Genomic DNA, 14,214 nt, shown 5'->3' with positions numbered 1-14,214 from the left:
TCATTGACTTCCTTTCAAAGTCCTTGTCTGTTATTTTCAAGGTGATTACTGAGTCTGGCCAATATCCGTAAATTTGGAAACACGGTCTCATAACCCCCTTGAAAAAGAAAGACGGAAAACCTAGTTTTGAAGGCGTTCACCCTATTTCACTCACTCCTAAATTCTCTAACTATATGAAGGATTCCTTGCAGATTGGCTAAAAGAAAAAATCCTATCTCTTACTGACGTCAGACAATTCGGGAACATCAAATGCATTTCTACTTCCCATTACCTTGTTTTTCTTATTGACTCAATTGGGAAAATTCTCGAAAAACCTCTAAATTGAATTTCCATTGACCTTCAAAAAGCATTTGACCTTATCAACCACAATATTTTTGTTGAGAAACTTGTAACTGATTTACATATTGATTCTTTCCTAGTTAAATTAGTTGCCTCCTTTTTATCAAGTAGATCACATGTAGTCAAATATCATAATCATTATTCCAGTCCCCTCCCTGTCCACAATGGAGTACCCCAAGGTACTCTCCTAAGTTCCCTCCTTTTTTCAGTTATGATAAATAGCCTCTCTAAGTAATTTTCTGACAGATGGAAATTTGTGGATGACCTAACGGTTGTTGAAACCTGCTACAGAAACTTAATAACAACCCTACAAGCATTCTCAATAATATTGCAAATAACACTATGGACTTATACATGAGAGAAAACCCCTCAAAATCTATGATAATGCCAATATATTTCCTTAACACCTCACCCCTTTTCCTCAACCCTATCCCCCCAGATATTTCTGGGTCTTCCTTTAAATTACTTGGGGTTATAATTTCTTTTGATTTAAAGTGGGATATCCACGTAAAGGATATTGTCCATAGAACTAACGCACCCAAGTCTCTCCTCAAGCTCTTGAATAAATTTAACATCCCCCCATCCCATTCTTTAAGGATCTATACTTCCTTTGTCCGTCCGCATCTTGAATACGCTTGTCCAGTTTGGCATCCTGGCATCTCCCGTGATCAATCAGAAGAAATTGAATCTATTCAAAAAAGAGCCCTGAGAATAATTTTTAAAGGAGCTAATATACAATACTCGCTCCTTTTAAAATGGCCAGGCTGGAAACTCTTGAGCACAGGAGAGGAACGTTGTGCCTCAATTTTGCAAAAAAAAAAATGAAATAATAAACCTTCGCACGGAAAACATTTTCCCCAAAAGACACTCCCCACCCAGACATCGCCTGCCACGCACTGTTTCTGAACCCGTTCCTATCTTGTCCCCTATCCGTTGCTTTACCTCCAGGTATGAAAAAACCTTTGTCCGCATCATTACTGAAACCGCTATTTTTCGCTTCTTTTTTTCGGTACTGGTGATACCCAAGTTTTATGTTCGTTTGATTCTTTGTTCCCTCCCCGTTTTATATGTTCTCTTTTAAACATTTTTAACGCTAATTTTATTTCACTCTTTTAGTTTTTACCTTTTTAACTTTCTGACATTTTGCCGCTTAATATTTTTGACGAATGAATGGTTTTGGAATTCTGTTAATGTTGTTTTGCCAGTTTTTTAGTGGTTGTGCTTTTTTTTTATGACTCCGAAACGCGAACTCGGCCCTTCGGGGCTTGTGATAGAAATTTTTTGAAACAAATATCTTATCTTATATAGAAGCAAGACTGAAAACAACATTAACAACAAAATAATTAGCTATATCAAAAACATGCTATGGAAAATAATGTTACGGAGCAATGCTAAATTTCAAAGTTAAATATAGCCCAGCTTCTCATTTCCCCGCCTTATCTCATCTAAGACCAATTACCTAAAGTAATATTACTTGTTATTAAATATTAAATAAATGCTGTTCTAATTGGATACTTCCTTGCCCTGTCGGCTGCTACAATGTTTGTCGTTAAATATTTAATTCGTTCAATAGCCTGACATTGTAGATCTAGATAATCAGCTAAGAAAAGGAAAATGAGGCAGAATTTTCGTTTTCTATTCCAGCCGTGATGAATGAAAATCCAAGAACAGCGTCATTAGGTTTATTGTAAGGTAATGGATCTCTAACAACCAGTTGGAAAAGATTAGTAATTATTTTTGTAACTGATAGGATCTTACCTCTTATTAAAACCTGAACACTGACAAGATTCAGATTGGACTGGGATATGTTCATATATTTTTGACAATTTTAGAAACTGAGAAAAGTTATTTGTATCAAAATTTTTAATGTTGGGTTGAACTTTCACGGAAAAAAATAACTTTAAAAATTGCTCTTTAAAAGATAACTTTAAAAAAAAACTGTAAAAAAAAGATTGCTCTACACGATAAAAAAAAATGCTTTACGCGAACCTATTGAAGTGGTGTTTTTTCTAAAAGCATTCAACCAACTTTTAGCCTTTTTAAAGGTTTCCGATAGTAAACTTTTACTTTACAGCTATTTTTAATTTAACCGTTTTAACTTGAAAAGTGTAATGCAAAATTTTGAAAATATTTGAACCCGCTGGTTTGGAGCTCGACAAATAATTTGCTCTGAATCTGTTAATTAGCCAAATCAGTCCCTCGAAAAAAAGTTTTTAACATTCAATTGCAGTTCAGGAATGTTGACCTAGCAAATACTATAACACTAATATCTGTTCGATTCAAACTAATATCTGTTCAACTTTTCACTCATATTGGGAAGCAAAATTATGTTATTAGTGCCGGGTTTAAATTTCAAAACTAATATCATATTAAATCACCAGAAGATAGAAGTTCCAGCTAGTATTTCTAAACAAAAATGTTCTCTTCTCGGAATAGCTTTAGAGACTAGGTTTTGTTTGCTCATTGTTTTCACGTGAGCTTTATCTTACTAATTAGAAAAGTTCAGCTTTCCAAGAAAGGTCAAAGGGTTGGAGAGCATAATATTAATCAATCAAAACTATAACCCCCCCCCCCAAAAAAAATACTCTGATGAAATGGAGGAATATTTCTTCTTGGAAGCTAAAAAATATTTATAAAACCTGGAAGTCGAGGTGTATCCTGCTAGGACAATCCTAGGCGTCTTATTGGCAATCAGGTCCTAGGGGTATTAATTACAGTTTATATCTTCACTCAGTAAAAAAAATAAAAACGCTTAAAAGAAAGCAAAGAAGGTAACAAAAGAGTTTCACTGGTATTAGGGAGGTGCTCTTAAAATAGGAAAGTAAACATGAAAAATAACGTGATGCATGATAGTAAAATAAAAGGGAATAATTATGCCAAAATTTAAGTATCAAATAAAACTGAACAAACCGTAAAACTGATGCATCCTACTCGTTGATGCAGTTCTAGGCGTTTACCCCCCCCCCCCAGAAAATACCTCTCGTGGAATATACCCCCGTGGAAAATACCCCCGTGGAAAGTAAGGCTTTCCAAATTTGCGGTTTTGAGATGGTTAGAGATAAAAGCAATTGCGTATTATTTATAGCTCTAATTTTTAAATCAATTTTAATTAGTTTTGTCTTTTAAATGCGGTTATAAGTTCAATTCAATTTATTCGAATAAAAACATAACACAAACATCAATAACAATAAAGATCCTAGAAGAGAACTTGTTAAGGACCAAAAAACAGAAAACATTAAAGTAACGCTGAAAAAAAGAAAGATAGAAGAATAAAACATGGGTAATTAAAGCAACTTGGTTAAAAATTGAAAGATTAAATTATATTATCAAGTTTTGTTATATTTTTGTACAGCTTGCAGAAACTTGTGGCTAGTTCAACACTGAAGGGCATTTTGTTCCATTGAGTAATAAATTTGTAAATGGGAGATTGCTGGGCAGCACTAGAAACACATTTAGGGATTATGAAGGCTCAATAGGATGAAAGTAGACAGCGGTCTTTCGAATTATGAATATTATAATAGGTTGGTAGTTAAGGAGGAAGATTATTGTGGAAAGCAGAATAAGCAAGCGATAAGTTTAGTTTTTGTATGATTTGATCAAGTGGAGCTATGCCAAAATCTGACTACAAATCACGGGTTGGATATAGACGGGGAAGCTAGGAGAAAGATTCAAAGCTTTGCAAGAAGAATTATGCATTTTTGAATTTTCAAATTAATCCGAACTTATATTAAAAAACGATATTAGAAAAACAAAACATTACATATATTGGACTTAGTCTGTTGGCTGATTCTTTGAGGTTCATCTCTTACTATTCCAAAGAAGAAAAAGCCTAAGGCTTTTTCCTGTTTGTAAGCAGGCATATATCTAGGTAAGTTATTAACGATATCCGGGTTGCAGTGGTAGCTAGCAACCTAGTAAGAGATGATCACGTCCAATAGTAAAAAACAAAATAGCACATAACTCCTAAAACTAGTCAGATCCTGTTAGTGACCCTGAACTGAGAACAAACCCCATTTTTGTGTTTTCCCCTTTTTTCAAAAATAAGGCAAATTTTCTCAGGCACGTAACTTTAGAAAGCTAAGACTAAACTTGTTGAAACTTAAATATTAAAAATGATCATAAAAATCCGATTCTTTTGATGTATCTATTTATATCAAGAGTTTGTTTTTAGAGTTTCGGTTATTATTGAGAGGAGTCGCACTTACCGCACAGCTCGTTGCCACGAACTGTCTTATTACTTAATAAATCGGATATCATTCAAAAGACTACAGTATGAGAAGACATAAAAAATGCAGTTTTTTGTAAAGTGATATTTTAAAAAAAATTTGGATTAAAAACTGCACTAGAGCTTTTAATTTCCGTTTGAATGAGTCCTCTTGCGACATTCTAGGACCACTGGGTCGATGCAAACACCCCTGGTGAAAAGAAAAAAAAAAAAAAATAAAGACGCATCCGTGATCTTTCTTTTGGAAAAAAACACAAATTCCACATTTTTGCAGATAGGAGCTTGAAACTTCTACAGTAAGATTCTATAATACGCTGAATCTGACGGTGTGATTTTCATTAAGATTCAATGACTTTTAGGGGCTGTTTTTTCCTTTTTTCGAAAATAAGGCAAATTTTTCTCAGACTCCTAACTTTTGATGGGTAAGACTAAACTTGATCAGCATACAAATCCGATTCTTTTGATGTATCTATTGATATTAAAATTCCGTTTATTAGAGTTTCCGTTACTATTGAAACGATTCGCTCTTACTATACAGTTCGTTACCACGAACTGTTTTATTATTAATGGTTAATGGTTCAGGTTATGTTTAATGGCTCATTTTAAAGGATATTGCTACATCTAGTGCATTGTATAATTAAAAACAAAATATTTGTTTAAATATAATCATTTTTTACATAAAAATACGATAGAGTTCATCATAAATGGTGTCAGTCCAGAGAATCTCATGTAGAAGTTATTAATAGTATTACATTAAGGAACGAACCGTAGCCCATGGTAACTGAAGTAATAAAAGGAATCATTATATAGATTATTATTTTAATTATATTTACATTAAGGAACGACCTGTAACCCATAGTATTTGAAGTAATAAAAGGAATTATTATATAGATGATTATCTTATTACATTAAAAGACGATTATTCGAAGAGCATACCATTGCATATATTGGACTTAGTTAGCTGTCTGATTCTTTGAAAAAAATCTGATTTGTCAACTGAAACTAGAATAATGCCTGAAAATTTTAAATAAAATAACTTTATTTAACTGCAAACTGCAAAAATATTTATGGTGTCTCAGCAATAAATTTCATATTTTAGTTCAAACCAGACAAATACCTGAAAATATTAAAATTTGTTTGGTTTTCCTTTTGCTTCAATTGACTCGTTACGCCATTTTGTTTCATTTTGTTTCTTATATATATTATATATATTAGCAAGCCTACCAAAGCACAGGTACCAGTGTGCCTGAAAAAAGTGGGTTGAATATTTCAAGAGCAAGTTCAGTCCACACAACAGAAGCACAGAGGAGTTTTATGAAAAACATACAGACCTTGCTCTTTCAAACAAGACGAAGTGTCACCAAGTGTTGTTTACTCTGTAGGTATTTTCGAAGACCGGCTAAATCCTTTTATTAGAAAATGGAAAAAATGACAAAAACTCTGGATATTTCGGTCAAATAAAAAGTGACCGTCATCAGTAGATAAACTGTTTTCTCTACTTATGTTCACTCTTTAATTCCGAAATTAAAGAAGACATCTTCTTCTGGAATTGATTCTACTTCAGTACCTTTTCTACTTCTTCACGTTTAATCGAGCAACATCTAGCTCTACTGTTTCAGATGATCCTGGTCTGCTGTGTAGTCCCTAAGCAATTTTATGTCGGACAAATAACTCCCATCTTTAAAAAGGGCAAAAAAGATAATTCCATGTGCAGTTCTTATCGTCCCATTACCGCCTCGTGCACTACGTTTAAGCTCTTTGAATCCTTTGTGATAAGAGACATTGAAGAAAAATGTTACCACTCCTCGCTAGTTCGGGTACAAGCGAGGCTTAGGTAGAGAGCACGCTGTCTTTTTACTTGTAAATATGCTAAAGGACATTGAAGACCGAGGTCATTTCTTTCTTGTATGTGCACTTGATGTCCCAAGAGCTTTTGACTCGTGTATATTTGCGCAAATTTTGCTTGAGGCTCATATGAAAGGTGCTGATGCCGCGGTATTTATTTGGGTATATATGTATAGAAATCTGAAAGTTGGAACTAAAGATGGTAGTCTGCTATTTCGGGTGCAGAAAGGTGTATGCTAAGGAGCTTTGATTTCTCCAGTTGTGTTCAATAATTGTGTTACTGGTGCTCAAGATAAGCTGAGCTGAATATTTATGTTCAAAGAACTTGATCTCTCGCTAGTTACGTTAGCGGATGACTTACAGAACCTTTCCTGCACTTTCCACGGATGCTCTTCAACTTTTGAGCTTTTAAAGAAAGAATATGAGCACATTGGTTTGAATTTTAATACTGATAAAACAGTTGTTCTACCATTTAACTATAAGGATATAGAAGTTCAATAAGCCTATCTGGCTCTGAAGTTCTTTTTACTAGCAGCCTTACTTACCTGGGTATGCCTACTGGAGCAAATCTGAAAGAAACTGCACACCTGGCCCTGAAAAATTTTGCTTGTAAGATTCGGGCTGCGTATGCATCCCTAGATTCAGACAAGTCTTATTTGAACAGAGTTCACCGGTCTTAGTTATATAATAGTCTAACAGTTCCGCCCCTACTTGCTCTTACTCATGTTTGGTCTTTTTTTAACTGTTGTGAAAGAAAGCAAATTCACCGCCATTATTTTAAATTTACAGAGAATTTGATGGAATTGCCAACATGCACAACTAACTTTTCTGCGAAGAAAGTTTCGACTGGGAAACCCAGCTGATGTTATTGAGAAGCGTATTCGTGATTTTTCTACTGAATGCCAGGAGTCTTGCTATCTTTGGTCATTTCTGTTTGTCTCGTGTTCGTAGTTGTCGAAGTATGTTTTTGTTTCTGTTGTTTATTTTTTTTTTAATTTTTACTCTGTCTTTTCTAGGTCCTGCCCAATTTTTTTTTTGTGATGGGCTATAAATAAAACCATTATGATGATATTCCACTCCCATAAAACTTTGTTGTAAAAATACACACTTTTCAAAAATTTTCAGGCACAATGACATCGCTTCTTCTTGTCTTCAAAGACACAATTTCGGACATATCGTTTCATATTTTTAAAATAAGATGAACAATGGGAGGTTACCTGTCACAAACACAGGAATGCCAGCTCTTTTAGCTATGAGCATCGTTGCAGAAACTGTGGTTCCACCGCTCAGTCCCTATAAAAAAAGAGAGGGCGTGTATAACGAAAACGTCGTGTGTCTCAAATCATTGTCTGAGTGATGCAAGCTTACACATTTGTTTTAATATAGTTAGTAGAACATTAGTGGCTATATTTTGTCAACTACAGTCATTAAGTCCTACCCTGGTTCGTTGCGTTTCGTTTGATTTCACTTAGGGTTTAATAACATTGATCGACACCTTTTTTTTTAATTTTCCCTTTCCATAAGAAAATTAATTGGTCCAAACCCAAACAAATTATACGCTAGTATGCGATGCTCATAGCCGTTAGTTTTATTTGATAAATGGTTTATAATAACCGTTCATTTCCATGGATTGTATTTATGTTTGGGAACGAATGATATAGTACCAGTACAGCCCATAAAATTAGGAGAATACACAAATGCTCTTTCAACAGTTCTCAGCATTTTTCTTTGATAACACTTTGGCCTTGTTCGGGACAAAGCGCTGTCATGCGGCACTTTCCTGTAGCTATTACAAATATTTTATTCTCCAGTTCTTACAGCATTGAAAATGAAAATTACAGTTCATAAAATCTTAGTGATGGATCTTTCAACAATTAATATCATTATAGACCAAATATTCAATTGGATTTTGCTTATATTTTCCATGACTGTTCAAAACATATAGTTTTCAGTAAAGCGCCAATGACGCAGTAGGTTTTAGACTTTTACAGTGAGAGAAGGAGGCAATACCCAAATTTTTGTTTGCAGTGATTTTTGTTCGTTTCAAGCTTAATTTGCATATTCAATTTAAGTTTCAATCGTTCTAAGATTTATTTATGCATTTATATTAGTATCTATTGTGTGTTTGCTGTCATTGGTTGTTTATTATTATTATTTATTGGAAAACCCGTCATACAAAAAAGGAAAAGACGGAGCAATAAGCAAAAAAAAAAAAAAAAAGCAATACACATAAACTTAGGAGTTATACATGTGGTTTTTAGTGACGAACGCGGGGTCTAATATCTAAATCAGTACTTAGAACAAATAAAATAAAACGAGAAAGAAAAACACAATTATACACTGCTCTCTAGTTATGCTGCTGTTTTCTTTTCTTTTTTTTTAGGCTCCTAAATACTGAAAAAACATAAATAATAACAACATCATTGCATCAAACTATAATTGGTAAAAAAAAACAAAAAAAAAACAACCAAACACTAATTACACTAAGCGCGAAAACAAACACTTAAAAAAAAAAAAAAAAAAAAATAAAATAAAAAAAACAGAACAAATAAATCTTAACTAATGGGTTAAAACTTACGACCAGGGATGATTCAACTTCATTAAACGGGAATTATAAGCACGAATTTGCTTTTCCACGGCTATAATGGGGTCAGCAATGCTGAATTTTCTAATCAGATAAGAATTGCGCGTCCAAGGGGGAAAACGTAAAAGATATTTTGCGAACCGGAAGAAAACTGAACTAATTTTTGACTTGTCAGAATTTGTGAGCATTTTCCAAAACGGCGATATGTACAAATAATGTGGTAGAGCGACAGAGTTAAAAAGTTTCGAGAGAAGATGGCGGTTGAACCGCAACTTATTAGTTACAAAAGAAGCATATGATAACCCAACTCTACGCTCAATGTGAGCAATTAATAGTTTCCGCGTGTGCATTACTAACGAACCAATGGGAAGACCGAGGTAGGTGATATGATCTACTGGCTTAATCCTACTATTTCCGAGAGGAATATCCCTAGGTGACGCTTGCTTCCAATTGAAGAATACAACTTCGGACTTTTCAGCATTGAACTGAAGACCTAGTTTCGCTTACTCAGATTTTAGCGTTGCGAAAGTCTCGCTTATGCGCTGGATAGTGCGGCTCACATTCAGAATGTCGTCTGCATAAAATACGAGAGATAAGTCTAGACCGGCAAAGATGAATGAAGTGGGAACAGCTGACTGTGCATCAAGAACTACATTATTGAAGAGTGAAGCGGAAGAAACAGCACCTTGACGGGTACCTTTTTCAACATTGACAAAAATATTAGGGGTTGGTGCACAGACTTGAGAGCCGTCAACTTTAGCTAATGGTTGAAGTATTAGGCAAACATTAAGACGATAATACATGTCTCGAAGGGCTCTGATATATAAGGGGCTCACTCCACGTTTTGCTGCAGAGAATAGCTTAGCGGCGTGAATGAGAGAGTCGAACGCCTTACGAACGTCATGCCCAACAAACACGAGAGATTCGCCTGATACATAAGCATCGATCAATGCAATCGCGACAACTGTCAAAGCGTGGGCACAACCGAGAAGTGGCTGGAATCAAAATTGGTTAGGTGAAACATAGCATTTTGTGTTCAGTTGGTCAATGAACAGAAGTTCAAAAAGCTTGCAGAAGGTAGTGGCCACTGTTATAGGGCGGAAGGACGAGCACTAGGTTGCGAGTTTACCTTTCTTTGGAATTGGAGTGAGATCTCCAATTGAGAAAGAAGACGGTACAACTCCTTGGGTAACAATCATCTGCATCAAAAGAGCAATATGGTTTACCAGCAGCTCACTTCCATGTAGAATGTGAAGAGCGCTGATCTTATCGATGCCAGAAGATTTCTTACGCCTTAGGCGTTGGATTGCTCGCAGTACAGACTCAGCTGAAACAACAAAATTGTCGGATGGACACCTAAACAGAAATTTATCAAGCTTATCTTCATATTCGGACTGTAGGGCGGCATCTGGTGAGGAGAAATCAGCAGAAAAGTATGAATTCCATTTGGAATCAGGAATAACTTGAGCTGATAGGTGGGCCCTAGGAAGATCTCTTGATACATTTCTCCAGAAGGAAGGTTGGGACAGAAAAGCTTGCTGGGATGTCTCTTCAACTATCTGGTTCATGTGGATACATAGTTCTCTTGCAAACTTTCTTTTGGTAAAAAGACGAATGTTAGAAACCCAGGCAGAGCGAGGACGGTCGCACTGGAGCAACAAATGGTACCAAAATTTGGATTTTCTCCAAGATTCAACTAGGCTCGGATTACTGGACCAGTGCTTTGTGACACCCCGACGTATACTTTTAAGAGGTATACTGGCTTTGTCTGCGCATTGCAGAGCATGGCAAATTTGTGCAAGATAGATATCTAGCAACATTCGTATTTCATTTGCATCAACTTGTGGATTTTCCATGAGCAGCTGGAACGGAACATGAATTTTATGGAGGACATAAATAGTTACTGCAGCACAAAGGTCATCTTGGATATTTTCCCAGTCCCTGTAAAATTGGGCGTAGGGCTGAAGTGGTTGTGTAGTGGGAGGAAACTGAGCAGAGGAACAATAAATAGATGCAGATATTGGAAGGTGATGTGATAGTTGGAAATCAGTAACGACGTGAATAGGTGACACTTGGAGATTTATAGAAGAAACTGCATGGTCAAGGTTCGATACATGACTTGAATGGTGTGTGTAAGTGTAATCAAGATCTTTAGGCAATATTCTAAGCCAATCGTCAAAAATACCAGACAAAATAGAAGTACGCAATAACGAGGCGTCAGTCAAATTACAGTTAAAATCTCCTATAATAATAATTTCTGTTCGTTTTAGGTTTCATTTATACTTCGACAGCAAAATATTTTTCTTCGTTTTAAGCTTGATTTGTATATTAAATTTATGCATTAATCGCTTTAAGATTTATTTATTCATTTACATTATTACTTGTATGTTTTTTTTTTTTTTTTTGCTATGATTTTTTATTTAATTTCTGGTCATTTTGGGTTTCACTTATTCTTTAATAGTAATTTCTGGTCATTTTGAGTTTGCATTTTAACAGGTATTTGTATCTGCTGATCTTAAGTTTAAAAAGGCCTTTACTTTTCTTTGAAAAACTTCTTTTTCGGAAAGTTTTTTTTTTTATTAATATCAAGACACAATCAGAACGATGTTTGCAAAATCTTTAGAACGGCCTTGGGGATCAAGTTGGAACTTTTAGAGAGTATGAAGGGCGGCGTAAGCGAATGTAAAATCCTGAATTCAGGAGAGAAGACAGAGGAGAACGGTCTAAACATTTCTGTTTCTAGTCTATTTCAATTTTTGGAAAAATAAGCCCCTATTGGACTAGATTCTATTATCAATGAAATAGCAATGTACAGCGAAAGAAATCATACGTACGCAGGTTACGAAATTAGTGTATACACAATTATCTCATGCACAGCTTAGGGATCCAGTTAAAAACTTCATGGAATGCTGAGGGCCAAGTAAACCTCAAATCTTTGACTTGGAGGGAGGGGTAGAGGTAAGTCGAAAGAAAACATATTTTAAGGTATTAAATGGCGTATCTGTAACATCTCGGGGACAACTTCTAGGGACCAGGCAGAGACATTCCGATTGTTTTGGGGAGGAGGCAAGGAGACTCAACATTTGTGTTTATAGAAAGAAGAGGGGGGAATGTTCATCAACGACCCACCTAGAAGTTTTGGCATTATTAGTCCCAGTTGAACTTTCAATCTACTCAGGGTGAAATAGTGCAGTAAATCCAAAGATAATATATCCACCCAGGCTATGCGTGTCTCATAATAAGTCAGGAACGGCTGAGGGGAAGTCGAATTGCAAAGTTTCAAGGAGTCTTTGGGGAGGGCAAGGGAGCTTCAAATATTATGTCTAGGGAAAAGGAAAAGAGTGCCAAAATATTTCGTCCCCTGAATATTGGCTTGTAAAAAAAAGGACCGACAATCTTTACTTAATTCATTTAAAAAAAACTTTTTCCACCAAAGAAGTTTTTCAAGGAAAAGTAAAGAGCTACATTACACCCAAGAGAGCAAAAATAAATTAAAGTAGTGATTCAAGTGTAAAACCGCCATAAATTACTATCAATAAATAAGTGAAACCCAAGAAGAGCAGAAATTACAACAAGTAAATGAAGTTAAACTTAAAACAAAGAGAAACTACCACAAAGAGTGCTTCATTACGATTTTTTAACGCACTTATTTTGCCTTTTCTGAACATTGTAAAGTTGGAAAAAAAAAACAACAGTTTTTATAGGCTCAGTACGTATTCTTACTCATCATTTTCCTTAAAAAAGCAGGGCAAGCACAATGAAAAAAGGAAAGAATACGAAAACAGTTGGTAAGCATTCTCTCTTTTTCCGATGAGACTTTCATTAAGGTCAATTCCCTTCTGGGTAATTTTTCCAGCTTTTGACCTTGAAAGAATCATGAGAAAAACTCCTCAAGCAAAGAGCTTATATCTCTAAGAAATGTTTAAAGGGGGTATTATAGAGCTAAACTCCAAAAGAGCTCTCTTGTCTCAAAACCAATATTAGAGATTCAAGCGAAAGCTCTTTGTTTGATTGTCTAGTCACCTGAAACACTTGCAAGCCGAGAAAAAAGATTTGCTTTCCTCGAGAGCTAGTATATCCTGTGGGAATTTTAATAGCCATTGACAAATTCAATCATGCCACGTGAGCAAATATTCGAAATATTTTGAAAAAATTTAAGTCTTGGAGTAAATATCAAAACTTATGCCGTTTTTGTCAAGATATTATGATTAATTTTAACTTTGTCCATATTAAATTTAAAAAAGAAGATTGTCTCCCAGAAAAGTACAGAGCTAAATTAAAGCAATATCGTTTGGTTTTTTTTTTCAAAAAAATCCTATCACCCATCCTCAAAGCCCAAAATTGAGCACAAATATTCATTTCATGGGCTTAATAGCTACTAGGCTTGATAGTAACTTGAATTAAGATCAAGTTACCATCAATCCATGGCTAATTGAATAAAAAGCCAAGACAGATAGTCTGAGTGAGAGGCAGAGCTTGCATAAGCCTTTTTCAGGAATGTATAAAAAATGATGTCATTTCCCCCTGTTGATAGATAGTCTATCATTCATCCATCCATCTCAGGGCAGAACTAAGGTAGAGTCATAGAACTTTAGGGACGAACTGGATTTTTGGGTTAACTCATGACGAACAATGTCAACTAGACTTGTATGCAAAAGGGGGGGGGGGGGAGACTGAATCTGCTTGGACTCAGAGGCGAACAAAAGACCTAAGCCTAATAGGCGTGTCTGTTTAGAGTGTCAGGCACACTACCGTGTTTTAGCATTAACACATGACCGAAAAGTCCCCTAAACTTACAGGCGAACGGGTAGACCTATAGGTTTCCAAGTGTTTTGATAAACGGCTTGGGCAAACGGCGGGAATAGCTTTGACTCAAATTGGACAAATATTTGTGTGTTAGCTTTCGGAGAGGCACGCCCGCCTAGAGTCTCGGGGCAGTTTGACCCTGCCTGAGACATTCCGATTCTATTATTGTGATTTTGAATTTAAACTATGTGTTAGAAAATGGCATTAGCTATTTTTTAATATCATGACTTCGGGCTTTAATAGCAAATTTAGTTGTTTTTTTTTTACTTTTTTAATCAGCTCTTTTTAAAGGGAGGTTTTAAATTAGGTACACACTCTCTGCTCGTCTTTACCTTGCAAGATACCACAATTCATCAATATGATACTGTTTCTCTCCGGTTCTACCGTCTTTGTGCCCCCAATTTTGCCTTCTTGG

General features: G+C 35.4%; 1 protein-coding gene across 2 annotated transcripts in view; it reads right to left on the bottom strand.

Annotated features, from left to right (window-relative positions):
- LOC148952099 (uncharacterized) overlaps positions 1–14,214 on the bottom strand; it is a 644,245-nt gene that overhangs the window by 599,451 nt on the left and 30,580 nt on the right. For both annotated transcript variants that reach the window (XM_089089541.1, XM_089089542.1), the window contains exon 4: positions 7,627–7,702. In XM_089089541.1, the coding sequence (XP_088945667.1) occupies positions 7,627–7,702 (76 nt within the window). The remainder of the gene's footprint in view (positions 1–7,626; positions 7,703–14,214) is intronic.

This window comes from Artemia sp. Qi Xiang Cuo, chromosome 5, assembly GCF_049724085.1.
Source record: "Artemia sp. Qi Xiang Cuo chromosome 5, ASM4972408v1, whole genome shotgun sequence".
Lineage (NCBI taxonomy): Eukaryota > Metazoa > Arthropoda > Branchiopoda > Anostraca > Artemiidae > Artemia > Artemia sp. Qi Xiang Cuo.
Note: the sequence above shows the minus strand (reverse complement) of the source record. Positions and strands in the feature narration are given on the sequence as shown.